Source organism: Nomascus leucogenys, chromosome 17 (genome assembly GCF_006542625.1).
Source record: "Nomascus leucogenys isolate Asia chromosome 17, Asia_NLE_v1, whole genome shotgun sequence".
NCBI lineage: Eukaryota > Metazoa > Chordata > Mammalia > Primates > Hylobatidae > Nomascus > Nomascus leucogenys.
This window is the reverse complement of record NC_044397.1, coordinates 92,694,495-92,720,387: the sequence shown is the minus strand read 5'-3', so window position 1 is coordinate 92,720,387 and position 25,893 is coordinate 92,694,495. Positions and strand designations below refer to the sequence as shown.

The following is a 25,893-nucleotide window of genomic DNA, read 5'->3' as shown; positions in this document are numbered from 1 at the left end:
CCATGAGACATTTTCCCCAATGTCGGCTGTCCATCTCCACCCTTGTCAGCTCCCCTCAACTCGGACTCCCTCCCGCCGTGAAGTCCCTCCAGCGTAGAAATGGCCATCACCCATTTGCTGGGTGGGCAGCAACAGGTTCCCTTGGCCCAAGTCCCAGAGAAGCCAGGGGCTGAGGCCAAGATGGGAAAACTGGGGACAATCCCCTTTCCTTCTGGCTTCCCCAGGGCTGGTGCAGCTTGGGCGAGGCGGTGGGGGGTGGGGGGGCTTCTGGCTGTTCCTTAGAGGATGGAGGCTCAGCTAGCGGGGAGTCAGTGTTCTGAGTATACTAGCCGGGCACAGGGGCTCACGCCTGTAATCCCAACACTTTGGGAGGCCGAGGCGGGAGGATTGCTTGAGCCCAGGAGTTTGAGACCTGGGTAACATGGTGAAACCTCATTTCTACAAAAAAAAAAAAAAAAGTATATATATATATAAAAATTAGGCGAGTATGGTGGTGCATGCCCACTGTCCCAGCTCAGGAGGCTGAGGCTGAGGTGGGAGGATCACTTTAGCTCAGGGAAGTTGAGGCTGCAGTGAGCTGTGATCGCACCACTGCACTCTAGCCTGGGCAACAGAGTGAGACCCTGTCTCAAAAAAAAAAACAAAAAAAACCCCCAAAACCGAAAAGAAGTGTACCTGTGTGGGCACTGGGGCCTCCTCTTTCTCTAAGGGAAAAGAATGTCCTTTAGGTCTTCAGATCTTGGGTGCAGAAATCAGCTCTGCCACTGACTCACTTATTTTATTATTAAAAAAAAATTTTTTTTTTAGGAGATGGGGTCTTGCTATGGTGCTCAGGTTGTCCTTGCACTCCCAGCCTCAGGCAATCCTCCCACCTCAGCCTCCCCACTTACTAGCTTAGGGACCCCTTAGCCTTTTTAAGCCCCCATAACCGCCTGTCTAAACATCAACCACCTGGGCCATGCTGTGTGACCTGAAGTCTTCAGCTCACCCTCTCTGGGCTAGGCATCAAAGCAGGGTAGGCCAAATGCAGAAGCATGACCCACCAACTCTTTTTTTTGAGACAGCGTATTGATCTGTCACCCAGGCTGGAGTGCAGAGGCATGATCTCAGCTCACTGCAACCTCTGCCTCCCAGGTTCTAGCAATTCTTGTGTCTCAGCCTCCCAAGCAGCTGGAATTACAGGTGCACGCCACCATGCCCGGCTACTTTTTGTATTTTTTTTTTGAGATGGAGTTTCGCTCTTGTTGCCCAGGCTGGAGTGCAGGGGTGCCATCTCAGCTCACTGCAACCTCCTTGAGTTCAAGTGATTCTTCTGCCTCAGCCTCCCAAGTAGCTGGGATCACAGTCGCCCGCCACCATGCCCAGCTTTTTTGTATTTTTAGTAGAGACAGGGTTTCACCATGTTGGCCAGGCTGGTCTCAAACTCCTGGCCTCAAGTGATCCGCCTGCCTCGGCCTCCCAAAGTGTTGGGCTGACAGGCGTGAGCCACCGCACCAGGCCACAGCTAGGAACTCTTGATGTTCTAGGAGGGTGTCTCACATTGGAAGGAACCCCGTCCTCCCCCGGGGGCAGCCACAACACAGAGGCAGGGACACAGCACCGAACCTTCTCACATCTTTATTTGAAAGGCACAGCTAAGCCCACCCTTGATACAGCATTTTCCACTTCTCTCTGTAGAGATCAAACGACTGAACACAAGATAAGCTGACTATATACAGACACAGGTGTGGGTGTTGCTTTTTTTTTAAAAACATTTTTGTCTTTTTTTTTTTTTTAATATCCCCTTTCTTAAAAGACAAGCTAGTATACTGGAAAAAGAAAAAAATAATAATAAAATAAAAACCAAGACAACTTTAGTACCCTCATCTTTATTTGGGAAGGGGAGGGGGAATCCTGGGTCACCCACCCTCACCCTGCTCCTCCCAGCTCAGCTAAGCTTGTCCCTCGTGCCCCCACTTTTGTGGGCAATGGGAGAGGACCAGGTGGGCGTGGAGGCGTCTGGAACTAGCAGAGGTGGCGAGTGGGGCAGGTGGAGGTGGGAGCATACCTGGGACCCGGGGTCGGGGGAGACTCGGGGTGCCCAGGACGGGAAAGGGGCAGCTAGCATTGCGTGCATGCAGTACCAGGGTGAGAGAGCTGTGGCATGTGCCCCGAGGGGCCCAGGCAGACTGTCAGTTACACGTGTTCAAAATGGGGGAAGGGCCGGGGGGGCTGCGCTTCTCGAGGTCTTGCTCCCTTGGGACCTGGTCTCCCATCTGACCCTCCAGGCCTTAGCTTGCCTCAGTGTCAGGGCAGGTATCTACCTACCCAGGCTGCAGGGGAGGAGGAGGGAGGCCGGGACTGGGGTAGGAAGAAAGCTAGAGGTGGCCTGCAAGCTGGGCTGGGGCCCCTGCCGGCGGCCACCATAAATACTATGGGAGTTTAGCCAATCCCGAGCTCCGCTGTGTCTTGTGCTAAACATTCCTTTCTCTCCGTGCCTCTGTCTCCCCTCTGTCCCCCCTCCCACCCTCCCCGTCCCGGCCCCCTGCTAATCCGACTTCTCGCCATCATCCTCCTGGTGGGTGTCACCGTCATGCCCGTTCTTGTCTTCCTTGGAGAGGTGGGCCTGGGAACCCAGCGCGGACAGCGAGAGGAGGCCGGTGCCTGCGCTGACCGCCGGCAGCGAAGGTGGCTGCAGCCCCACAGGCAGTGGGGTCAAGGGCAGCGCCAGGGCCTGCAGCTGAGACAGCTGGTGAGCTTGGAGCTGCTGCTGCAGGGCGGGGGAGGGGAACGTTAGCTGCCTGGGGCCCACCTGTCCTCCGCCCACCCGCCCAGGTCCCCATACGCACTCGGATGATGGAGTTCAGCTCGGGAGCGGTGACCTGCTTGGCCCTCTCGATGGCTCCCAAGACCTGCTGCTGGTGCTGGAAGGGGGTGGGGGGAGAGGAGAGGCAATGATTCCTCCTGATCCTGGGAGAGGAGAGGGGGACGGCCCTGAGGCCAGGAGGAGCCCCACTACCAAGTGGGCCATCATGTCTGCTCCTCCCGGTGGTTTTCAACCCCATCAGAAAGCGCCCTCCCTGTCTCCAACTGCTTCCTTTCACCAAGCTCGTCTCTTCATCTGGCCAATGGAGACAAATGGAAAAGTGCAGAAAACGATCAAAAGGGTTTTGTGCTAAGTAGTTAGGAAACAGCTTTTGAGTGAGCCTGGGAGGAACCCTGGATCCTGACCTATCCTGTGTGCACAGCCACGTGCAAAGACGTGAAAGATGTGAATCTTTGTGCAGTATACAACCTGCCAAACTGTACAGGGATATCCTGATCCTAGGAGCACCAAGACTGTGCCCTGAGTCTGGCCAAATTGAGCCCTTCTCCTGCCATGGCTGGGGAGGGCCCAATGAATTCTGGCAGGGACGGCTAGGGAATGGGCCCAGGTTCAGGGCAGTTCCTCCCCCAGCTCTCACAAAACACCTGACTCTGTGGCCAGCAGATGCTAGAATCTACCAATCTCCCTTTTTGCCTTGGCTACCAGGAAGCCTCTGTTCTGAAGGGCTCCAAGTGCCCTTTTCTCTAGGGCTTTCATTGAGTCCTTCTAAGACTTGTCCCTGGGCAAAGCAGGGCACCCAAAGGATCCTGAGATACCCACAGGGAATGAAGAAGAAATTACAAACTTTTGACAGTAAACTTGGCAGGGACAGGAGATGGGCCTTACATGGATGGCCCTGGGGAGGGGCGGCCTCGCATCCTGAGCCTCAGAACCCAAGAAAGGAGAAGAGGAGCTGGGTGTCAGTTTCCTCTGGGTGTGTGTGTGCATGTGGTAATGTGCACTCAGGATCACGTGTGCCCATGTGTAGCTGCACATTCCTGCATGCATGTCCCTGTGCTGTCTGCACACACATGTATCCGTGTGTGTCTGCATCTGTGTATCTCCTGTGTTGATGTGCCCATGCCTATCTGTGTGGCTGTGTCCATGTGTGACCACCCTGTGCTACCCCTTCCCCCCAGCCCCTAACACACCCTCTAGTCCTTGGCCCTGTGCAACCCGCAGGGCCTGCAGGATGTCTCAGGAGGGTGGAAGGAGGAAGACAGATGAGAAAAAAACATTCCTGGTGCAGTTTTGGCCCATCTGACATTTCTACCTATGACATGACTCACTCCAGCTGGGAATTCCAGAGCAGGGTGAGGCCCGCCCCCCACACCCCTGCACCCCTGGAGCGTCTCTGGCCTGGGGATTCTTGTGCGCAGGTCGGCTCTGGTGTCCAGAGCTAGGGAGGTCCAGAGAGGGGAGGCGTGTGCCCTAGGGCGCTCAGTACACCACCCAAGATGGCTGCAGCGGACAGGGGCTGGGCAAGTGCAGGGCCCCCCCACAACCCCTCCCCAAGGCCCTGGCTCTTACCTCTTGGGAGAGGTAGGGCAGGACCTGGGCACAAATCCCGTTCAGCCTTTTGACGATCTCCGCCTGGAACACACAGATGAAGCCGGCTTCAGTCCTGGGCGGATGGCAGGTGCAGGCTAGCCCCAGGAGGCCCGTGCGGGGCCCGGCCCAGCCCTGCCACTTGCGACTTCTCTCTAAGAGGGGCTAGGTCTGGCCAGGGTGGGATGAGCAAAGCCGTGTTTGGGCCCGAGGGCAGCTGGTCAGTGGCAAAGGTGGGGCTGGAGGCCGGCTGTCGCCTGCAGCTTAGAGTGCAGGATGAGGCCAGACTGCACATTCCTCGGTTACATTCCTTGGGGATCGGCCACTCAGGCCCCTGGCAGGTAGTAAGCACTTGTGGGAATGTAGGGAGGGCTGGGGGCCGTAGGTTGTGGGGAAGGTCTCTGCCCCTCCCCTCCATCGGGAGAAGCACTCCCAGGGAGGCCTGAAAAAGAGGCGGGGGGAGGACAGCGGGAGCTCGGGTAGGGCTTAGGAGGTAACAAGATAACCGGGCTGGCTTGGTGCCCAGCCAAGGGCCGGCCGCTACCTGCCTGGGGGTGCCCAAGGGGGGGGCTGGAGGTAGGGGAGGAGGGGGAAGGAGAAGGAGGAGGAGGAGGAGGAGATGGGAGTACCTGTTTGTGCATCTCGATGTTCAAGCCATAGGACATCTCGTAGTACTGTATGGGGGAGACAGAGAGGGAGCCGGAGATGGGGGTGGGGAAGGATGGGGGGACACGGAGACAAAGAGATAGGGGAGTGGCAGAGACAGACAAAGGGGGGAGACAGCAAGAGACAGCTGAGGGCAGGAAAGAAAGCAGAGGCAGGTGGGAGGGAAAGAGCAGGAGGGAGAGACGCCCACACCCAGCGTCCCAGCCAGCCCTGGAGAAGGGCAGGGGGCCCGCTGGGGCTGCGGATGGAGACTGGGGGCACTTTAGGTCCCTAGCCCTGGCCTGGCTCCTCCCCCACTCCGTGTGCACCGTGAGAACACGCATTCCAGGGCTCCTAATCTTGTATCTTTCTATGTCTTGTCTGCGGGTGGGCCCAAACTCCAGGGAAGTTTGCCTGCCTGGGTATAAACAGTGAGGGGTAAACAAAGCCTGCTGGCTCTGGGGCCAGCAGCTACCCCCACCCCAAGCCCCAGATCTCACCCTGCCCCTCCCCTGCTCTAAACTCTCCCATGGCTCCCTGTCACCCCTGGGGGAGAAAACCAAGTTCATTCCCAGGCCTTCACATAGTTTCTCCGTCTCTGTCTGGTGAACTCCTACTCATCCTGCAAGACCCCAGCTGTGTGCCCCATTTCTCCATATAGTCTTCCTCAGGCAGGTCCTAGGTCCCTCTCTCTGACCCCAGTCCTATCTTTCTGGCTGGGAGGGTCAGGGTCTGGCTCTGCTTCCCCCACAGAGCCAGAGGGAATTTGGGTTCTGGGCTGAGACCCCAGCATTGCTGCTTGAGGGCCAGGCCAAGGGTGGGTAAGGGAGGGGATTTTTGATGCAGAAATTGCCACCTGGCGGTTACAAAACTGAGCAAGTGATTCTGGCAGCAGCAATGCAGTGTCACACCTCAGCCCCCCGAAATGGGTAGGGCTCAGACCCCCTCCCACAGGCTTCCTCTTTGAGCTCGGGCCCAAAGGGGTTAAGCGTGTGGATGCTGGGACCTTGGCGGTGGGGAGGGACTCGGCTGCTCCCCCACGTCAGTTCCTGGCTGTTGGCTTTCACAGCCGGTGAGCCTCCTCCTCCTCCCTCCTCCGCTGCCAAGGACAGCCGGGGGACCTGGCAGGGCCGGTCTGCAACCCGGCGGTTTGGCACCTCGGCCACTGCCTCGGCCAGCTGCCAGGCTAGCGAGGCAGGCTCAGCCCAGCAGGGGCCAGCTGAATGGAGAACAGGCCTCAATCCTTGCGCTTCCCAGGAGAGGTGGCTGGGGTTTAGGGAGCAGCTGCCTGTGGTGGAGGGGATGTGGGGGGCCCTGTCCCCCCAACCCAACACTGGACCTAGGGGTGGAGTGACTTTACCATCACATAGTGACGCTGCATCTCCGACTTCTCACTGGCCAACTTGTCACATTCAAGCTTGAGGCTGAGGAGGCACGGGGGGGAGATGGGGTGGTTAGTGGCAGCTGGGCGGGAGTCCCCCACCCTCCGTTATCCAGGGGAGGAAACTGAGGCTCCAAGGCCCCAAGACCCCTATAAGGGCAAGATCGGCCAATTCTCAGAGGGTCAAGCAACAATTTTTTTTTAATTGAGACGGGGGTCTCCCTACGTTGCCCAGGCTAGTCTCAAAAACTCCTGGGCTCAAGCAATCCTCCTGCCTCGGCCTCCCAAAGTGCTTGGGATTACAGATGTGAGCCACCCACCACCAACGAAGCCATAAACTTTGATAGGGTCTGAGGACATTGAATTGAGGGGCAGGGAAGTTGGTAAGAGTTGAGCTCTCTGTGATGCTGGGGGGAGGGGAGAGCATCAGGGCCCCTGACTGTGAGAAGGGGGTGATGAAACCACCCTTGCAGATCTGGTTGGGGGGAAATAAGCAACATTATAGGAACGACAGAAGTTAGAGGGTGCACAGTAATGCTGGCTCAGAGTGTCACAAGCCTTTACCTCTCACGATCCCGACGAGGCCCGCAATGTCATTGTCACGCTCCTTTTATAGATGACACAGTGGACACCCAGAGAGGGTGAGGAACTGGCTCAAGGTCACACAGCCAAGCAACAGCCCAAGCCCTCAACCACAGGGGAAAATTTTCCAGACCCAAATAGAACGTACAAAGAAGCTGAGAGGGTCTGGGGCTGCAAGGTGGCTCCCGGCTGGACTTCCCAAGGGGACCCTAGCTTCATGGGGGGCCTGGGCTTCCCAGGCAGACCCCTCAGCTCCCTCTTAGTCCTTCCTAACAGCCTTTTTTCTTTAGCTGGGACAAAACACACCATTTCTCCCACTCCACCTGGCCAGTCCGGGTGGCTGACACCAGAGCGTCCTACGGGCCCTCCCGGGAAGGATGAGCTGTGGGGCGTTTCTCAAAGCCCCCATGAGGGCGTCGTGGCCGGAGGCAAGACAGCAGGCAGCAGGGCCTCCCAGTCCAGGAAAAGAACTGGTGATGGTGGTGGGGGAGGTGTCCTTTAACCTACTTAAATCCAACCCAGCACAGGGGCCCTGTGGACCTGGCTGTGGCTTCCCTGCTTCTGCCATCCCCACCCCCTCTCGGACTGGGTTCAAAGCTCAGCCCTGCGTCTTCCGTGCTGTGTGACTCTAGGCAAACTCCACTACCTCTCTGGGCTTCATTTCCTTCTCTGTGAGGTACCACTAACCTCGCAGGGTGGGGTGCAGAAGAGTCAATGAATTCAGACAAGAAAAGTTCTAGAACAGTACCTGGCATACAGTAAGCATCTCATAAATGCACATGGACCTTAGGATACGCCAGGAGCCTGGCATTTTGCTCCACCGGAGAAGAGTGTGCTGGGTTAGGGATGCTTTGGCCGCCACCAATTTTTCTCTAGTTTTCTTTTAAAATGTGCATTTGTTGCTACCATTTAAAAAAAAAAAAAAAAAAAAAAAACAGGGCTGGGTGCAGTGGCTCACGCCTGTAATCCCAGCATTTTGGGAGGCCAAGGTGGGTGGATCACTTGAGGTCAGGAGTTTGAGACCAGCCTGGCCAACATAACGAAAGCCCGTCTCTACTGAAAATACAAAAATTAGCCGGGTGTGGTGGTGCACGCCTGTAATCTCAGCTACTTGGGAGGCTGAAACAGAAGAATCGCTTGAATCCCAGAGATGGAGGTTGCAGTGAGCCGAGATCGCGCCACTGCACTCCAGCCTGGAGACAGAGCAAGACTCTGTCTCAAAAAAATAAAATAAAATAAAATAAAATAAAAAATAAGTTTCACTCCAAACCCTGGATTTCTGGCCTTTCTTGAAAAATAGGATGATCTGGCCACCCAAGGGCTGTTATGCCTCAAACATCCGGTGTGTGCCTCTGATATGGTAGGGTCCCTCGTTGGATAGCAGGAAGCCCAGGCCCAGTGGATGGAGACCCCAAAGCTCAGAGAGGGCTTCCGGCTTAGCAGAGGTCACACAGCACTGTGACCGCCATCTAATCCCTTCCCTGTGGAATCAGGTCAGCCCCAGGGCTCACCAGCCGGTCTCCAACCCTTCACATCGAGGAACCCGCACAAAAGCTTCTGGGGCCTGCATGGAAAGCCAACTCCAGCTCCTTCGACTGTCAGTGTCTCAGTTTGCCCATCTTGAGAATGGGTACGACAGTCGAACAACAGGAAGGATGAAGCACGAGGAGGCACGAACGGTCTTTAGCACACAGGGAGTACCCAAAAAGGTTGGATATTCGCAACAGCAACAACAACATCGAGCTTCCCCTTTCTACTTGGAGGAAATCCAGGATCCTTCCAGGAACTCTCCTGGGGTGGGCACACTTCAGTTTAGAGAGGGCCCCAAGGCCAAACAGGGGTTTGAGCATAGCCTGACTTCCTCCAGATTCCCAGGCGCCGCGTGCGCCTCCAGAGCAGGGCAGGTGAGAATCTATATCCTTAAACCAGGAGAGAGACCTGGTGCAAACCTCAGCCTTACCACTTCCTCAATGCTACGGACACCCCCGAGGAAATAACATCTCTGGGCTTAAGTTTCTTTTCTTTTTTTTTTTTTTTTTTTGAGACAGAGTCTCCCTGTTACCCAGGCTGGAGAACAGTGGCTCCATCTCTGCTCACTGCAACCTCTGCCTCACGGGTTCAAGCAAGTTTCCTGCCTCAGCCACCTGAGTAGCTGGGATTACAGGCGCCTGCCACCACACCCGGCTAATTATGTATTTTTAGTAGAGACAGGGTTTCACCATGTTGGCCAGGCTGGTCTCGAACTCCTGACCTCAAGTGATCCACCCTCCTCCGCCTCTCAAAGTGCTGGGATGACAGGCATGAGCCACCACGCCTGGCCTGGGCTTAAGTTTCTTTAAGTGTAAGAGGGCTAAATAGTTCCTTCCCCTTAGATACCGCAGCGTGGCAAGCTCTTCAGAAATGCCAGGAGATTTCTGAAAGAAGAAGCACCTTGGAGAATCTGACGGATGCTGGGAACCCTTTCTCCAAAACTGGGCAAAGAGAGAGATAACCAGGCTGCAAAATGTTTCTGTTTTGGGGGTTGAGGGACGGCGAGTCCGTGCCCTAACTCCAATTGTTGGAAGGTCTTTTATCCACTGGGGGACTTGGGGGTATTGGGGAGGACGGAGGGGCTCTGAAGCCACACAGCTGAGCCTTTGGGCAAATTATTTATTTTTGTGCCTCGGTTTTCTTCTCTACAAAATGGGGCTGTTTAAAAGAAATGAATTCAGCATTTGTCAAGTGATTAGGTCACAGTCTAGCATATATTATTTTCCCAATCTCCAGGCCTCAGCCTTGCCATCTGCGCAGAAGAAATGGGGGGACTCACATTCTCGGGACGCAGGGATCCCCAGTCCCCCAGCTCACCTGTGATACTGAGCTTGCAGGAGCTGAAATTCGTCTTTGATGCGGTCGCAGGAGTCTGAGGTGGTGAATTTGAGTTGCTGGGGTAGGTGCGAGGAGCCCTGTAGGGAGGGGGCCGCCCGGGTCAGGCCCAGGCGTGGGCTGGACCCCCTTCAAGGGCCGGCCAGGAGGGAGCGGCCGCGCAGCTGCGGCGCCCCCCCTCCTGCCCCACTTCCTGGGCCCATGTTTACGGCCCCTGGCGCGGCCCCCACCCGCGCTTCCTGCCCCCCGCCTCTCCCGGGGGAAGCCGAGGGGGTGGGTGCGCCCGGAGCCGCCCCGTCCCCCGCCACCCCCAGGCAGTGGGGGTGCGTTTTAAGGCCCGCCCTAGACGGGGGACAGGGTGCGCCCTCTACCGCCTCTCCAAAGCGCCGGGAGGGAGTGTACATCCGAGGGGGGTGGAAACGCGCCCTAGGGCGCCCCCTCCCCAAGTTGGGGGGCAGCGATTCCTCCCTGCAAAGTCCCCTTGGGGGAGGGGTCTCTCTCTCGGTGCCCGAAATCTTCCGGGGGGAGCCCACCCCAGATTCCCCGCGCCCTTCCTCGGGGACACGCTCTTCCGGGAGGGGTGCGCCTCGGATCGCCCCCCCACCACAGGCCCCCAAAGGATCCCCGGGCTAGAGGTGCCTGGCGGGGCTTCCGGAGCGCCCCAGGCCCGAGGCCAAGGCCGTCCGAGGCCCTGACTGTCCCGGCGGGTTGGGGGGGGGGCCAAGCCGGGAGCTGGGGCGGGGGGGCTCGGGGCCCGGAAGCTGGGGTGGATCGGGAACTGGGGGGGGTGTCCGGGGGCCGGCGGCAGGAGGGGAGGGGGGTCGCGCCCGGCTCGGAGCTGGAGAGGGAAGACAGGGCCGGGGAGTTGGGGGGGGCGCTGGGCCGGAGGCACCGGGCCTGGGGGTGGGGGGCGCGGGGCCGGGAGCCGGGGGTCGGGGGCGTAGGGCCGGGATCCGGGGTGGGGGCGCCGGCCGGACAGGCCCCGCTTACCGAATGCCTGCTTTGTGGAAACATCATGTCAATCGCGGCGGGGGGCGCGGGCTGCGCCCAGGCTGTGCGCCCCGGCTCGGGCTGCTGGGGGCGCCGGGCGGCCGCGCCTTTGTCCCGGCGCCGATCGGCAGCTCCCGGGGCCGCCGCCGCCTCCCGCGCCCGGCCTCGCCCGCTTCCTGCGCCCCCTCCCCGCGCGCCCGGCCCCGGCGCGCCCCGGGCCCCGCTTCCTGCGCGCCCGGCGCCCCTCCCCGCCCCTCCCCGCCGCCCGCCTCCCCGCTCCCCGGCCCCACCGCTATTGTCTAATGGCGGCGACGCCGGCAGTGGCCGCGGCTCGGCTGCTGCGGAGGCTCCGGCTCCACCTGCCGCCGCCGCCCGTGCCCCGTGCGCGCCGCCGAGGGGGGGGACGCGCGCGCCCGGGGAGGCCTGCGGATCCCCACCCCGGCCCGCCTCCCCGGGGCCCGCCCGCCGCGGTGACCTTGGGCCCGGCCCGCCCCCGCCCCGGGCCGCGGCCCCCGCCACCCCCTCCGACCCGGCGGCCGGCCGGGCCTCGGTTTCCCCATCTGTCAAAGAAAAGGGACCCGGCTGCCCGCGTCGAAGCCGCCGGCCCTGCTGTGGCACGACCTGGACGCGTGCCACGGACGAGCTCTGTGACCTTGGCTCTGGCTGGGCGGTGGTTCTTGCTGAACCTCAGTTTCCTTTTCTGCAGAAAGACAGCAGTAATGCCGCCTTCCTCAGGGAAGCCATTCTTGTGACACATTTATAGAACGCCTACTGTGTGCCGGGCCCCGCTGCTCCAGGGCCCTGGGGTGGGGCGGGGGTGGGGGGTGGTGGGTCCCTGTCCTGGTGGTGGTTCCTGGAGACAGACAGAGACAAATTCACAAGCTGAATTCCTGGCAGGTCAGATGGTGGGGACAGTTCTGCAGAAAAACCAGCCTGGAGGATGGCGGAGTAGGAAGGTGCAAAGTTAAAGAGGTGGCAGGGAGGATCAGAGACGGCTTCCTCCACCCCTAAAACGACCTGAAGAAGGAGGGAGAACAGGGGGATGGGGTATAGAAGTAGTCAGAAGCAGGACCAGCAGGTGCAAAGGCCCTGGGGCGGGACTGTGCCTGGCAGCAGAGTGCCCAGGGGGAGGTCAGGAAGGCCGAGGGAGGCAGGGTCTGGGGCTTCGTGCATTTGTCCAGGGTCCCCCCCACCCCACAGCAGGGCTTGTGCTTGGGTTAATATTTACTGCTGCCTTTTGAGATTCCTAATCATTTTTGAACAAGGGGCCTTTGAGTTTTCTTTTGCACTGGGCCCTGCTAACTCTAGCTGGTGAAGCAGGCCAGTCCAGCAAGGACTTGTGGGCTGTGGGGAGGACTTCGGATTTTGCTCTGAGTGAGGCGGGAGCCCTGGAAGGCTGTGGGAGGAGGAGGGACGGGACCTAGTGGTTGGTTTGTTTTTGGAGATGGAGTTTCACTCTTGTTGCCCAGGCTGGAGTACAATGGCGCCATCTCATCCTGGGTTCAAGTGATTCCTGCCTCCGCCTCCCGAGTAGCTGGATTACAGGCACGTGCCACCATGCCTGGCTAATTTTGTATTTTTAGTAGAGACGGGGTTTCTCCATGTTGGTCAGGCTGATCTTGAACTCCTGACCTCAAGTGATCCACCCCGCCTCGGCCTCCCAAAGTGCTGGGATTACAGGCATGAGCCACTGCGATCGGCTGTTTGTTTTTGAGATGGAGTCTCACTCTGTTGCCCAGGCTGGAGTGCAGTGATGTGATCTTGGCTGACTGCAGCCTCTGCCACCCGGGTTCAAGCGATTCTCCAGCCTCAGCCTCCTGAGTAGCTGGGATTACAGGTGTGCATCACCACGCCTGGCTAATTTTTGTATATTTAGTAGAGATGGGTTTCACCATATTGGCCAGACTGGTCTCGAAATCCTGACGTCAGGTGATCCTCCCGCCTCCACCTCCCAGAGTGCAGGGATTACAGGTGTGAGCCACTGCGCCTGGCCTTGGATTTGGGCTTTTGCTCTGAGTGAGGTGGGAATCCTGGAGAGCCGTGGGAAGAGGAGGGACGGGACCTGGTGGCGGTTATTAAAGGATCCCTCTCTCTGCCACGCAGAGAACAGGTCCCAAAGAGGCTATTGAAATAAGGCTGTGACTTTAAGGTCCCCCTTTGGCAGGTGCTAAGCATGCAGTCTCTTCATCATCGTCATCCACTAGGCAGCCTGCTCCCTTGGATGAATGCAATTGATTTGGGCCTTGGGTGTTCCCATCTGTAAAATAGACTTGGAACCCCGGGCTCCTTACCTTGGCAGGTAAGGGTGATAGCCCTCAGTGATCAAGATTAATAATCTTTAAAGCAGTGTTTTAATATTTTTATTAAAAAAAATTTTTTTTGAGATGGAGGCTCACTGTGTGGCCCAGGCTGGAGTGCGGTGGTGCCATCTCGGATCACTGCAAGCTGCCTCCCGGGTTTACGCCATTCTCCTGCCTCAGCCTCCCGAGTAGCTGGGGCTACAGGCACCCACCACCACGCCTGGCTAATTTTTTGTATTTTTAGTAGAGACGGGGTTTCACTGTGTTAGCCAAGATGGTCTCGATCTCCTGACCTCATGATCCACCTGCCTCGGCCTCCCAAAGTCCTGGGATTACAGGCGCAAGCCACCATGCCCGGCCTAAAAAAATTTTTTTAGAGACAGTCCTCTGTTGCATAGGCTGGAGTGCAGTGGTGCAATCATAGCTCACTGCAGCCTCCCACTCCTGGGCTCAAGTGATCCTCCCACCTCAGCCTCCTGAGTAGCCGGGACTACAGGAGTGCACCACCATGCCCAGCTAATTTTAAAAGTTTTTGTAAGCCGGGAGCAGTGGCTCATGCCTGTAGTCCCAGCACTTTGGGAAGCCAAGGCCGGTGGATCACAAGCTCAGGAGTTCGAGACCAGCCTGGCCAACATGGTGAAACCCCGTCACTACTACAAATACAAAAATTACCAGGGCGTTTCGGTGTGCGCCTCTAATCCCAGCTACTTGGAGGCTGAGGCAGGAGAATCGCTGGAAGCTGGGAGGTGGAGGTTGCAGTGAGCCAAGATTGCGCCACTGTATTCCAGCCTGGGTGACAGAGTGAGACTCTGTCTCAAAAAAAAACAAAAAAAAATTAGGATAGAAAGAAGGATTAGGATTTTGGATTTTTAAGATTACTACTACTTGGTGGCTGGGCGCGGTGGTTCACCCCTGTAATCCCAGCACTTTGGGAGGCCGAGGCAGGGGGATCACCTGAGGTCAGGAGCTTGAGACCAGCCTGACCAACATGGAGAAACTCCGTCTCTACTAAAAATACAAAATTAGCCTGGCGTGGTGGCTCACGCCTGTAATCCCAGCCACTTGGGAGGCTGAGGCAGGAGAATTGCTTGAACCTGGGAAGTGGAGGTTGCGGTGAGCCAAGATTGTGCCATTGCACTCCAGCCTGGGCGACAAGAGCGAAACTCTGTCTCAAATAAAAAAAAGAAAGAAAAGGAAGGAAGGTAAGAAGGAAGGAAGGAAGAAGAAAGAAAAGAAAGGAAAGAAAGAAAGAAAGGAAAGAAAGAGCAAGAAAGAAAGAAAGAAAGAGAAAGAAAGAAAAAGAAAGAAAGAAAGAAAGATTAATACTACCTGGTAACAGCCAAGCCTTCTACCAACTGCAACACCCTTGTTTTTCGTGCAGGGCCCTGAGAGACTGCGTTCCTAGATTGCCGGTGAAGCCAGTCCTGCCGCTAGCACCCCTGCCACCCCACCCCCACCGCTGTGGGGACCAGACACCCCCTCTCCTGGGAGGCCACCTGCCAGTGTTTATTTAGGCAGGCGCCTTCCGGTATCAGTGCGCCCGCCCAGTGACCAAACAGCCCCATTTTCGAAGCCCCCACACTGTCGGGGGAAACAGAACTGGAGACAGATGCCTTGCGCACGGTGAGGTCAGGGCTGGGCCACCCAGAGGGACCTAGGCCTGTGAAGGAGACAGTCATTGTGAAATCATCGTTTTTAGAAAACAGGTTTTTTTTCTGCATAGAAGGCAGCCCAGAAGGGTGGCCCACACTATAAATAATCAACCAAGCCACACAGGTCTGTATGTTTTTGCTCCGCACCAGGGGCTGCCTTAAGCACTTTAACCTTTGGGTACGGTTGTCACGCCCATTTTAGAGATGGGGGAAAACAGGCCGGCAAGGTGGCTCAGGCCTGTCATCCCAGCACTTTAGGAGGCCGAGGCGAGCAGATCACTTGAGGATCAGGAGTTTGAGACTAGCCTGGCCAACATGGCGAAACCCCGTCTCTACTAAAAATACAAAAATTAACCGGGCATGGTGTGGCACACGCCTGTATTCCCAGCTACTCTGGAGGCTGAGGCAGGAGAATTGCTTGAACTCGGAAGGCGGAGGTTTCAGTGAGCTGAGATCGTTCCACTGCACTCCAGCCTGGGTGACAGAGTGAGACTCTGTCTCCAAAAACAAAAAATAAAAAAAAGAAAACAAAAAAATGGGGAAAGTGAGTCACAGAGAGGTGAAGTGATTTGGCCAAGTGGGTAGGGGGCAGAACCGAGATGTAATCCCAGGCCTTTGACCTTGACCTTGGGCCTTTGAGCACTCTGCAGTATGGCTTCTGGCAGGGACAGGATGGCAGCACATGCTGCTGGGCTGAGGAGCTGGGATTTTACCTGGAGGGCACTAGGGAGCCACAGGAGGTTTTAGAGCAAGATTTTTTAGTTAGCGCCATTGCATTGCACCCTGGGCGACAGAGCGAGACTCCATCTCAAAAAATAAAAGTACATTGCATCAAAATAGTGTTTTATCCTGATGACTTAGGTATTTGGCATCCCCTTAGCTTTTTTATTTTTATTTTTTTGAGACAGGGTTCTGACTGTCACCCACCCTGGAGCACAGTGGTGTGACTTCGGCTCACTGAAGCCTCTGCCTCCCAGGTTCAAGCAATCTGCCCACCTCGGCTTCCCGAGTATCTGGGACAAAGTCGTGTGCCACCACGTCTGGCTAATTTTTGTTTTTCATAGAGATGGGGTTTCACCATGTTACCCAGACTGGTCTTGAACTTCTGGGCTCCAGCAGTCTGCCCTCCTGGGCCTCCCAAAGTGCTGAGATTACAGATGTGAGCCACCATGCCCGGCCCCTCTTAAGTTTGATGCCTGAAGTAAAGACCTCACTCTTAGCTGGGTGTGGTGGCTCACACCAGTAATCCCAGCACTTTGGGAGGCCGAGGCGGGCGGATCACCTGAGGTCAGGAGTTCGCGACCAGCCTGACCAACATGGATAAACCCTGTCTCTACTAAAACTACAAAATTAGTGGGCGTTGTGGCAGGTGCCTGTAATACCAGCTACTCAGGAGGCTGAGGCAGGAGAATCACTTGAACCTGGGAGGCAGAGGTTGCGGTGAGCCGAGATCGTGCCATTGCACTCCAGCCTGGGCGACAAGAATGAAACTCCATCTCAAAAAAAAAAAAAAAAGGACCTCACTCTCAAGTACACTCATCCTGGTCCTGGCCCTGCCTCAGTCAAATAGCAAAGTCTGCTTTTTGGACATTCTGGCCCAGATCATTCATTCTCTTGGGGGACGAGGGGCGTCCTGGGCACTGCAGGGTGCTGAGCGGTGTCCCTGGCCTCTACTCACTCCATACCAGGGGCACCCCCGAGATGTTCCCCCCACAGATGTCCCCAGACATCGCCCAGTGTCCCGTGGGGGGCACAATGACACGAGAATGAGCACCCCTGGCTTAGAGCATGGAAGAAACAAGGCAGCTGGTGGTAGAAGGTTCTCCCTGGTAGTGTGATGGGAGGATCAGGCGAGAGACGGGCAGCTTGGGCTGGGTCCACGGCAAAGAGCTTTTTTGGGGAGCATAACAAGAACAGAATGCAGATGACGGGAGGGTGAGGAAGGGCAGACGGTTTGCCGCAGGAGGGAATGTGTAATTAATTGGCGAGAATTGGGGTTTAAGCACATCACACTCTCTGGGTGGCTGCCACTGAGCCCCCCAAACCCGCACACATACCCCCCCAGCCCCGTCTCTGACCCCACGTGTCCAGCTCACGGTGCTTCCTCTCCCTGGGATTCTTGGGGCCAAGGCGGGGCGGGGATCTGTCTCATGGATCCAACCGTCTGAGACCAGCCTCAAGGCCTGGTTACAAATGAGCACTGGGCCCCGCGGCCTCCAGGGCAGAGCCTGGCGCTGGTGCGTGATGGATGGGGCTGCATGGCCATTAATCACAGGCCAGGGAGGAAACAGGTGGCCGCCGTGCAGAAGCAGGGACCTCCCTCTGCTGGGCCCGGGTGGAGGTAGGGCTCAGCTGTCCAGCCCTGGGGTTGAGCTCCCGGACTGCTGCTACCTGGCCAGGTGACCTGGGGCCATGTGAGTTGACTGCTCAAGACCTTAGGGTCACCCCACCCCCACTCCCAAATGCAGCTTCAGGTACTTAGAGAGCAGTTACTCTGTATCAGGCATGCTTGTAAGTGGAGGTTCTGAGCAGTGACCAAGGAGAGAAATCCCCCCCCTCCACCTTTTGGAGCTGATAGCTTAAAACTTATTTATTTATATTTTTGGAGACAGAGTTTAGCTCTTGTTGCCCAAGCCGGAGTGCAGCGGCGTGATCTCGGCTCACTGCAACCTCTGCCTCCCAGGTTCAAGTGATTCTCCTGCCTCAGCCTCCCGAATAGCTGGGATTACAGGCATCAGCCACCACGCCCGGCTAATTGTTTGTATTTTTAGTAGAGATGGTGTTTCTCCATGTTGGCCAGGCTGGTCTTGAACTCCTGACCTCAGGTGATCCACCCGTCTCGGCCTCCCAAAGTGCTGGGATTACAGGCATGAGCCAGCGCTCCTGGCCCCAATCTTGATTGAAATGTCAGTTTCTCAATGAAGCTGCCTTCAGCTTCCCTATTTTATTGAGGCAGGACTAGGAGCAGGGTGAATGTACTTGAGTATGAGATCCTTTCTTAAGGCATAAAACTTAAGAGAGGCAGGGTGAGATGGCTCACGCCTCTAATCTCAGCACTTTGGGAGGCCGAGGAGGGCAGACTGCTTGACCCCAGAAGTTCAAGACCAGCCTGGGTAACATGGTGAAACTCCAACTCTACAAAAAACAAACAAACAAAAATTGGCCAGGTGTGGTGGCCTGTGCCTGTTGTCCCAGCCACTCAGGAGGCTGAGGTGGGAGGATCACTTTAGCCCGGGAGGCTGAGGCTGCAGTAAGCCAAAATCACACCATTGCACTCCAGCGTGGGTGACAGAGACCCGGTCTCAAAAAAAAGAAAGAAGGCTGGGTGCAGTGGCTCATGCCTGTAATCCCAGCACTTTGGGAGGCCGAGACGGGTGGATCACAAGGCTAGGAGATCGAGACCATCCTGAAAACACACACACACACACACACACACACACACACACACACACACACAAGCCGGGCGTGGTCGCGGGCGCCTGTTGTCCCAGCTACTCGGGAGGCTGAGGCAGGAGAATGGCGTGAACCTGGGAGGCGGAGCTTGAAGTGAGCCAAGATCGCGCCACTGCACTCCAGCCTGGGCGACAGAGCGAGACTCCGTCTCAAAAGAAAAAAAAAAAGAAAGAAAAATAAAGTTAAGGGGATGCCAAATACCTAAGTCATCAGGATAAACACTGTTTTGATGCAATCTACGTGGTTTATTTTTTATTTTTTATTTTTGAGACGGAGTCTTGCTCTGTCGCCCAGGCTGGAGTGCAGTGGCGAGATCTAGGCTCACTTCAAGCTCCGACTCCCGGGTTCACGCCATTCTCCTGCCTCAGCCTCCCCAGCAGCTGGGACTACAGACACACGCCGCCACGCCTGGCTAATTTTTTTTGCATTTTTAGTAGAGACAGGGTTTCACCGTGTTAGCCAGGATGGTCTCAATCTCCTGACCTCATGATCCGCCCGCCTCGGCCTCCCAAAGTGCAGGGATTACAGGCATGAGCAACCACGCCCGGCCCACTTTTTTTTTTTTTTTTTTAGACGGAGTCTGGCTCTGTGGCCCAGGCTGGAGTGCAATGACGCAATCTCGGCTCACTGCAACCTCTGTGATCCACTCACCTCCCCTTCCCAAAGTGCTGAGATTACAGGCATGAACGACCACGCCCAGCCAACAATATTTTAACAAATCAAAATTAATGAAAAAAAAATCCACAGTGAACAAAATATCAAAATGTTAAATAAAAGTCTTGCATAACTCACTCAGAGTGCCTCCTAGGCCCAGCTCATAGAGGCCTCAACCCATATTCCGCGTGCAGGTAATGAGGTCAGCATTTTCCCTGCTCCATGGGACACATCACTGTCTGACGTGTAATGCGGTTTGTGTGTTTACTTTGTTGAATGTAGGCCCCGGGAGGCAGGGGGTTTTGTGAGTCCTGATCACTTTTGTAACCTCAACACCTAGAACAGGACCTGGCTCAGTATAAATGCCCAATAAGTAGTTACTGAATGAGTGAATGAATAAATGAATGGGTTAATGAATAAATGAATGGGTTAAGACGACACACCAGGTTGTTGCAGAATTAAATGAGATAAGACCCTGGAAGTACTTAACACACAGCACCCAGGTGGCACCTGCCATCCTTAATCTACACCTTATGGCCTGAGTACAATGTTCTGATTGGCCAGCCCTGGGTCACATGACATCCTTGAGACAAATTTTAGAGCCCGAGTAGAATGCTCTGATTGGCCAGCCTTGGGTCACATGACTTTTTTTTTTTTTTGGAGACAGAGTGTTGCTCTATCATCTAGGCAGGAGTGCAGTGGCACGGATCTCGGCTCACTGCAAACTCCGCCTCCCGGGTTCACGCCATTCTCCTGCCGCAGCCTCCCGAGTAGCTGGGACTACAGGCGCCCGCCACCACACCTGGCTAATTTTTTGTATTTTTAGTAGGGACGGGGTTTCACCATGTTAGCCAAGATGGTCTCGATCTCCTGACCTCGTGATCCACCCGCCTCGGCCTCCCAAAGTGCTGGGATTACAGGTGTGGGCCACCAGGCCTGGTCTGGACAATTATTTCCTCTGAGAGGCCTTCTCTAACCAGTCATACGGAAAAAAACAAAAAATATTGTTATTATATCACTCTATTTTATTGTTACTTTATCTAATTTTATTTAATTATTTATTTATTTTTATTTAACATTTTGATATTTATTTATTTTTGACACGGAGTCTCACTCTGTCACCCAGGCTGAAGTGCAGTGGCATGATCTCTGCTCACTGCAACTTCTGACTCCCAGGTTCAAGTGATTCCCCTGCCTCAGCCTCCTAAGTAGCTGAGATTACAGGCATGCGCCACCACGCCCGGCTAATTTTGTAGTTTTAGTAGAGACGGGGTTTCTCCATGTTGGTCACGCTGGTCTCCAACTCCTGACCTCAGATGATCCGCCCGCCTCAGCCTCCCAAAGTGCTGGGATTACAGGCATGAGACACCGCACCTGGCCCAATTTTTGTATTTTTAGTAGAGATGGGATTTCACCTTGTTGGCCAGGCTGGTCTCCAACTCCTAACCTCAGGTGATCTGGCTGCCTCGGCTTCCCAAAATGCTGGAATTACAGGTGTGAGCCACTGCACCTGGCTGGGCTGATTTTTTTTTTTTTTGCCAAGAGTCGGGGTCTCACTATGTTGCCCAGGCTGGTCTTGAACTCTTGGGGTCAAGCAGTCCTCCCACCTTGGCCTTCCAGAGTGCTGGGATTACAGGCATGAACCATCGTGCCTGGCCTAATTTTATTTTTTTAGTCAGTGTCTTGGGCAGGCTGGAGAACAGTGGTGCCATCATAGCTTACTGCAGCCTCGAATTCCTGGCCTCAAGTGACCCTCCCACCTCAGCCCCTCAAAGTGCTGGGACTAGATGCGTGAGCCACCAGGCGGGCCAGTTGTCATCTTTATTATCCGTCAGCCTGAAAGATCCATGAGAGTAAGGAGCAGGACTGCCTTCTGCACTGCTGTGTCCCAGGGCACAGCTTGGGGTCTGGCAAAGAATTTCTACTCAGTGCAAACATCAGGTCTTAGTGAAATGAAATAATGAGTTAGTATTTATTTATCTGGAGATGGAGTCTTGCTCTGTCCCCTAGGCTGGAGTGCAGTGGCGTGATCTAGATCTCGGCTCACTGCAACCTCTGCCTCCCGAGTTCAAGCAATTCTGCCTCAGCCTCCCAAATGGCTGGGATTAAAGATGTGCACCAACATGCGTGGCTAATTTTTGTTTTTTTTTTTTTTTTTTTTTTGGAGATGGAGTCTTGCTCTGTTGCCAGACTGGAGTGCAGTGGTGCGATCTCGGCTCACTGCAACCTCCACCTCCCGGGTTGAAATGATTCCCCTGCCTCAGCCTCTCGAGTAGCTGGGATTACAGGTGTGTGCCGCCACGCTCGGCTAATTTTTTGTATGTTAGTAGATACGGGGTTTCACCATGTTGACCAGAAGGGTCTCGATTTCCTGACCTTGTGATCCGCCCACCTCAGCCTCCCAAAGTGCTGGGATTACAGGCGTGAGCCACTGTGCCCCGCCTTAATTTTTTATTCTTAGTAGAGACAGGGTTTTGCCATGTTGGCCAGGCTGCTCTCAAACTCTTGACCTCAGGTGATCCACCTGCCTTGGCCTCCCAAAGTACTGGGATTACAGGCGTGAGCCACAGTGCCTGGCTGACAGTAATTATTTATTATCTCCATAATCCAGATGAGGAAACTGTGGCCCACAAAGGGGCGATCATGGATTTTGTCTGCCTTCCTCTCCACCCCCTAGAGCTCTGTCACACAACATGCCTTTATTGAACACTTGCACGCCGGGTCTTTGTCTAGATATTAGGGATACAGTGGCCCACATAGCTCCAAACTTACAGCTTAGCAGGGGAGCCAGACCTTAATAAAATCACTATACAAACATATGTGGTTATAAGCCCTCAGCAATCCCATTGGCTCTAACTTTACCAATATACCCAGGATCCAATCAATTCCCACCAACTATAGAGTTACCATCCTGGCTCACGTCCCCACCAACTTGCTCAGTGCAGCAATCTCTCATCTCACGTAGTATTCTTTGAGTGGACGTGACAACAGAATAACAATAACAACAGAAAAACGGAATGGCTTAAATCCATGGAACTGAACATTCATGACATTAGGGCTGACTTCAGGCATGGCTCGATCCAGGGGTTCCAACATTATCAGGATCCTGTGTCACTGTGCATAGCTGGGACAGCTATCTCCCATGGCAGCAAACAAACACAGTTCCCCAGCAGCTGTAGGCTTTCATCCTCCCAGCTCAGCAACTCCAGCCAATTCCTTGTGCTTAATTACAGCATGTCTCAGGACTCATTCTCATTGGCCATGCTTAGGTGACATGACATCCCTGATTTAATCCCTGTGTTCTGGCTGGAATACTCTGATTGGCCAATCTTGGGTCACATGACTTTTCCATTTCAATCTTTTTTTTTTTTTGGAGGGGGTAGATGGAGTCTCATTATGTTGCCCAGGCTGGAGTGCAGTGGCATGATCAACTCCACCTCCCGGGTTCAAGTGATTCTCCTTCCTCAGCATCCAAGTAGCTGGGACTACAGGCGCATGCCACCACACCTGGCTAATTTTTGTATTCTTATTTTTATTTTTTTATTATTCATTTATTTATTTATTTATCTTTTGAGACGGAGTCTCGCTGTCTCCCAGGCTGGAGTGCAGTGGCGTGATCTCCGCTCACTGCAAGCTCCGCCCCCCCGGGTTCACGCCATTCTCCTGCCTCAGTCTCCCGAGTAGCTGGGACTACAGCGCCCGCCACCACGCCTGGTTAATTTTTTTTTTGTATTTTTAGTAGAGACGGGGTTTCACCGTGTTAGCCAGGATGGTCTCAATCTCCTGACCTCGTGATCCGCCCGCCTCGGCCTCCCAAAGTGCTGGGATTACAGGCGTGAGCCACCGCGCCTGGCCAATTTTTGTATTTTTAGTAAAGACAGGGTTTCAGCATGTTGGCCAGCATGGTCTCGATCTCCTGACCTCGTGATCCACCCGCCTCGGCCGCACAAAGTCCTGGGATTACAGGCATGAGCCACTGCGCCTGGCCTAATTTTTGTATTTTTCTAGAGATGGTGTTTCACCATGTAGGCCAGGCTGGTCTCAAACTCCTGACCTCGTGATCTGCCTGCCTGTCTCCCAAAGTGCTGGGATTACAGGCATGAGCCACCGCGCTGGCCTGTTGTGGTTTTGAGATGGGGGTCTTGTTACGTTGCCCAGGCTGGTCTTGAACTCCTGGACTCAAGCCACCCACCCCCCCCGTTGGCTGCCCAAAGTGGTGTGATTATAGGCATGAGCCACCGCGCTGGGCCAAATGTGTTTTGTTTTTGTGCTTTTCACTGTCCCCAGCGCTCCCAGCTGCCGCCCTTGGGAGCCTGGTGTTGGCAGGACTGTGAGTCGCTGTTGGGGTGTTTAAGGGCCTTTAAAAGGTGTTCCCAGCATTTCCCAGGGGCTGTGCACTAATTAGGTGATTAGTAGGCTGACTCCTGCAGATGTCTTTCTGGGTATACCAGGGGACTGTGGGGAGCAGGGAAGTGTGGATGCCAACCTGGCCTGCTTTCCAGAGGCCCCACTGCTTCCCTGTAGACACCCAAGGGGTAAGTGCCAGCCTCAGCTTTGCGACGGGTGGGCTGTGTGTCTCTGGACAAGTGGCTGTCCCTCTCTGGTCCCATCTATCTGCTTTCCCATCTATCTAGTGGGCTGTGGGCATATACCGTGGTCCTGTAGGACCCGGAGCCACTATTCTTGCTCCCTGGTGCTCAGATACCTCTAACCTCTCCTCCCAGCAAAATAATCATCCCATTTATCATAAATGGCTGAGGTTTACCAAATTTTCTCAGAGCCCCAGCACTAATCCAGGCCTTCAAGGTAGGCACAGTTATTACTACTTTTTTTTTTTTTATTTCAGAGACAGGGTCTGGCTCTGTCGCCCAGGCTGGAGTGCAGTGGCGTGATCATAGCTCACTGCAGCCTCCACCTCCCAGGCTCAAATGATCCTCCCAGCTCAGCTTCCTGAGTAGCCGGGACTACAGGTGCACACCACCACGCCTGGCTAATTTTAAATTTTTTTGTAGAGAAGGGGTCTCCCTATGTTACCCAGACTGGTTTTGAAATCCTGGGCTCAATCGATCCACCTGCGTCGGCCTCCCAAATGGTTTGGATCACATTTGTGAGCCACTGTACCTGGCCAAATTTTGTGGGTTTTTTTGTTGTTTGTTTTTTTGAGACAGAGTCTTGCTCTGTTGCCCAGGCTGGAGTGCAATGGCATGATCTTGGCTCACTGCAACGTCCACCTCCCAGGCTCAAGCAATTCTCCTGCTTCAGCCTCCCGAGTAGCTGTCATTCCAGCTGCCCACGACCACACCCAGCTAATTTTTGCATTTTTAGTAGAGATGGGGTTTCACCAGCTTGGCCAGGCTGGTTTTGAACTCATGACCTCAAATGATCCACCCACCTCGGCCTCCCAAAGACCTGGGGTTACAAGCATGAGCCACAAAAATTGAGTCCAATTTCTGCTCACACCAGAGACCAGGATAAACTCCCAATGGGGCAGACAGCATAAACCGGGAGGCCCCAGCTCCTGGGACTCACCTCCTGTCTCCCTCCCCACTCAGGGTGTCCATTTCAATGTGTGCAGCCTCCTAGACCCAGTAGGGCAGATGATCATGGGACACAGAGTCTCTTGGGGGGTCCGTGGAATCCCATAACCCAGGGGGTCTCAGCCAGGGTGATTCTGCTCCCAGGGGGCACTGGGTGATGTCTGGGGCCATTTGTGGTTGTCACAATGGTGGGTACTCTTGGCATGGAGTGGGTGGAGGCCAGGGATGCTGCTCAGCACCCTGCAGTGCCCAGGGTGGCTTCATCCCACAGAACTATCTGGCTCCAAATGTCCACAGCGTCCAGGGGAGAGACCTCATTCCAAAGCTCGATAGCCACCAACCATGCATGGTTACTTACGTTTACACTGAGATAGATGGAAACGGGCCAGGCTGTGATTAACCCCGGCGCTTTGGGAGGTCGAGGCGGGAGGATTGATTGAACCCAGGAGGTCGAGGCTGCTGTGAGTTATGATCGTGGCCCTGCACTCCAGCCTAGGTAGCAGTGACAAGCTGTCTGTATATATATATATATATATATATATATATATATATATACATATATATGTGTGTGTATATATATATACACACATATATGTATATATGTATATATATACACGTATATATGTATATATGTATATATATACGTGTTTATATGTATATATATACACGTATATATGTATGTATATATGTATATATATACACGTATATATATGTATGTATATATATGTATATATATATACACGTATATATATGTATATATATATACATGTATATATATGTATATATATATACGTGTATATATATATATACGTATATATATATGTATGTATATACATGTATATATAAAGATAAAAATGAGATGAAAGATGCATTTCCTCAGTTGCCCTGGCCACGGTTCAGGGACTCAGCAGCCACCAGTGGCCACCACGTGGGACGCCACGGAGCTAGAATGTAGGCGTCGTGGCAGAAAGTCCTAGCGGGCCGCGCTGCGCGGAGACCTCCCCGAGTGCAAACGCTCCCCGCCCCTGACCCACGCGGCGCAGGTGCCGCCGGCCGCTGTTCCACGGATGCCCACACGGGGGCAGTGTGTCATCAGGATCTCGCGCACCTTGGCTCAGGTCGCCTGCACCTGCCCTCTCCCCAGGAGGGTGAGCGAGGCCTCTAGGGGTTTGGAGACAGCAGCCCCTCGGCTTACAAATGCTTTGCGAGCACCTGCTGTGTGCCAGGCTGTGTGCTGGGACAGCTCAGTAAATCAGAGAGTCTCATCCATGCTTTCTCCACCTGCTCACCGTGGACATTACGGGAGGGATGGTTCTCTGGGGCGGGGCTGTCCTGGGCACTGCAGGGTGCTGAGCAGCGTCCCTGGCCTCCACCCACTCCATGCCAGGCGCACGCCCCAGTCGTGACAACCACAGATGTCCCCAGACCACCCAGTGCCCCC

The 25,893-nt window shown here is 54.9% G+C and overlaps 1 protein-coding gene across 1 annotated transcript; it reads right to left on the bottom strand.

Moving 5' to 3' along the window:
- Positions 1-1,601: 1,601 nt before the first annotated feature.
- TLE5 (TLE family member 5, transcriptional modulator) lies at positions 1,602-11,202 on the bottom strand. Its single transcript, XM_030795556.1, has 7 exons — positions 10,857-11,202; positions 9,849-9,946; positions 6,399-6,462; positions 5,023-5,067; positions 4,376-4,438; positions 2,829-2,903; positions 1,602-2,749 (listed from the first exon to the last, which is right to left on the bottom strand). Exons 1-7 carry the CDS (start codon positions 10,881-10,883, stop codon positions 2,528-2,530), a joined length of 594 nt encoding a protein of 197 aa, XP_030651416.1. The 5' UTR covers positions 10,884-11,202; the 3' UTR covers positions 1,602-2,527.
- Positions 11,203-25,893: the final 14,691 nt, after the last annotated feature.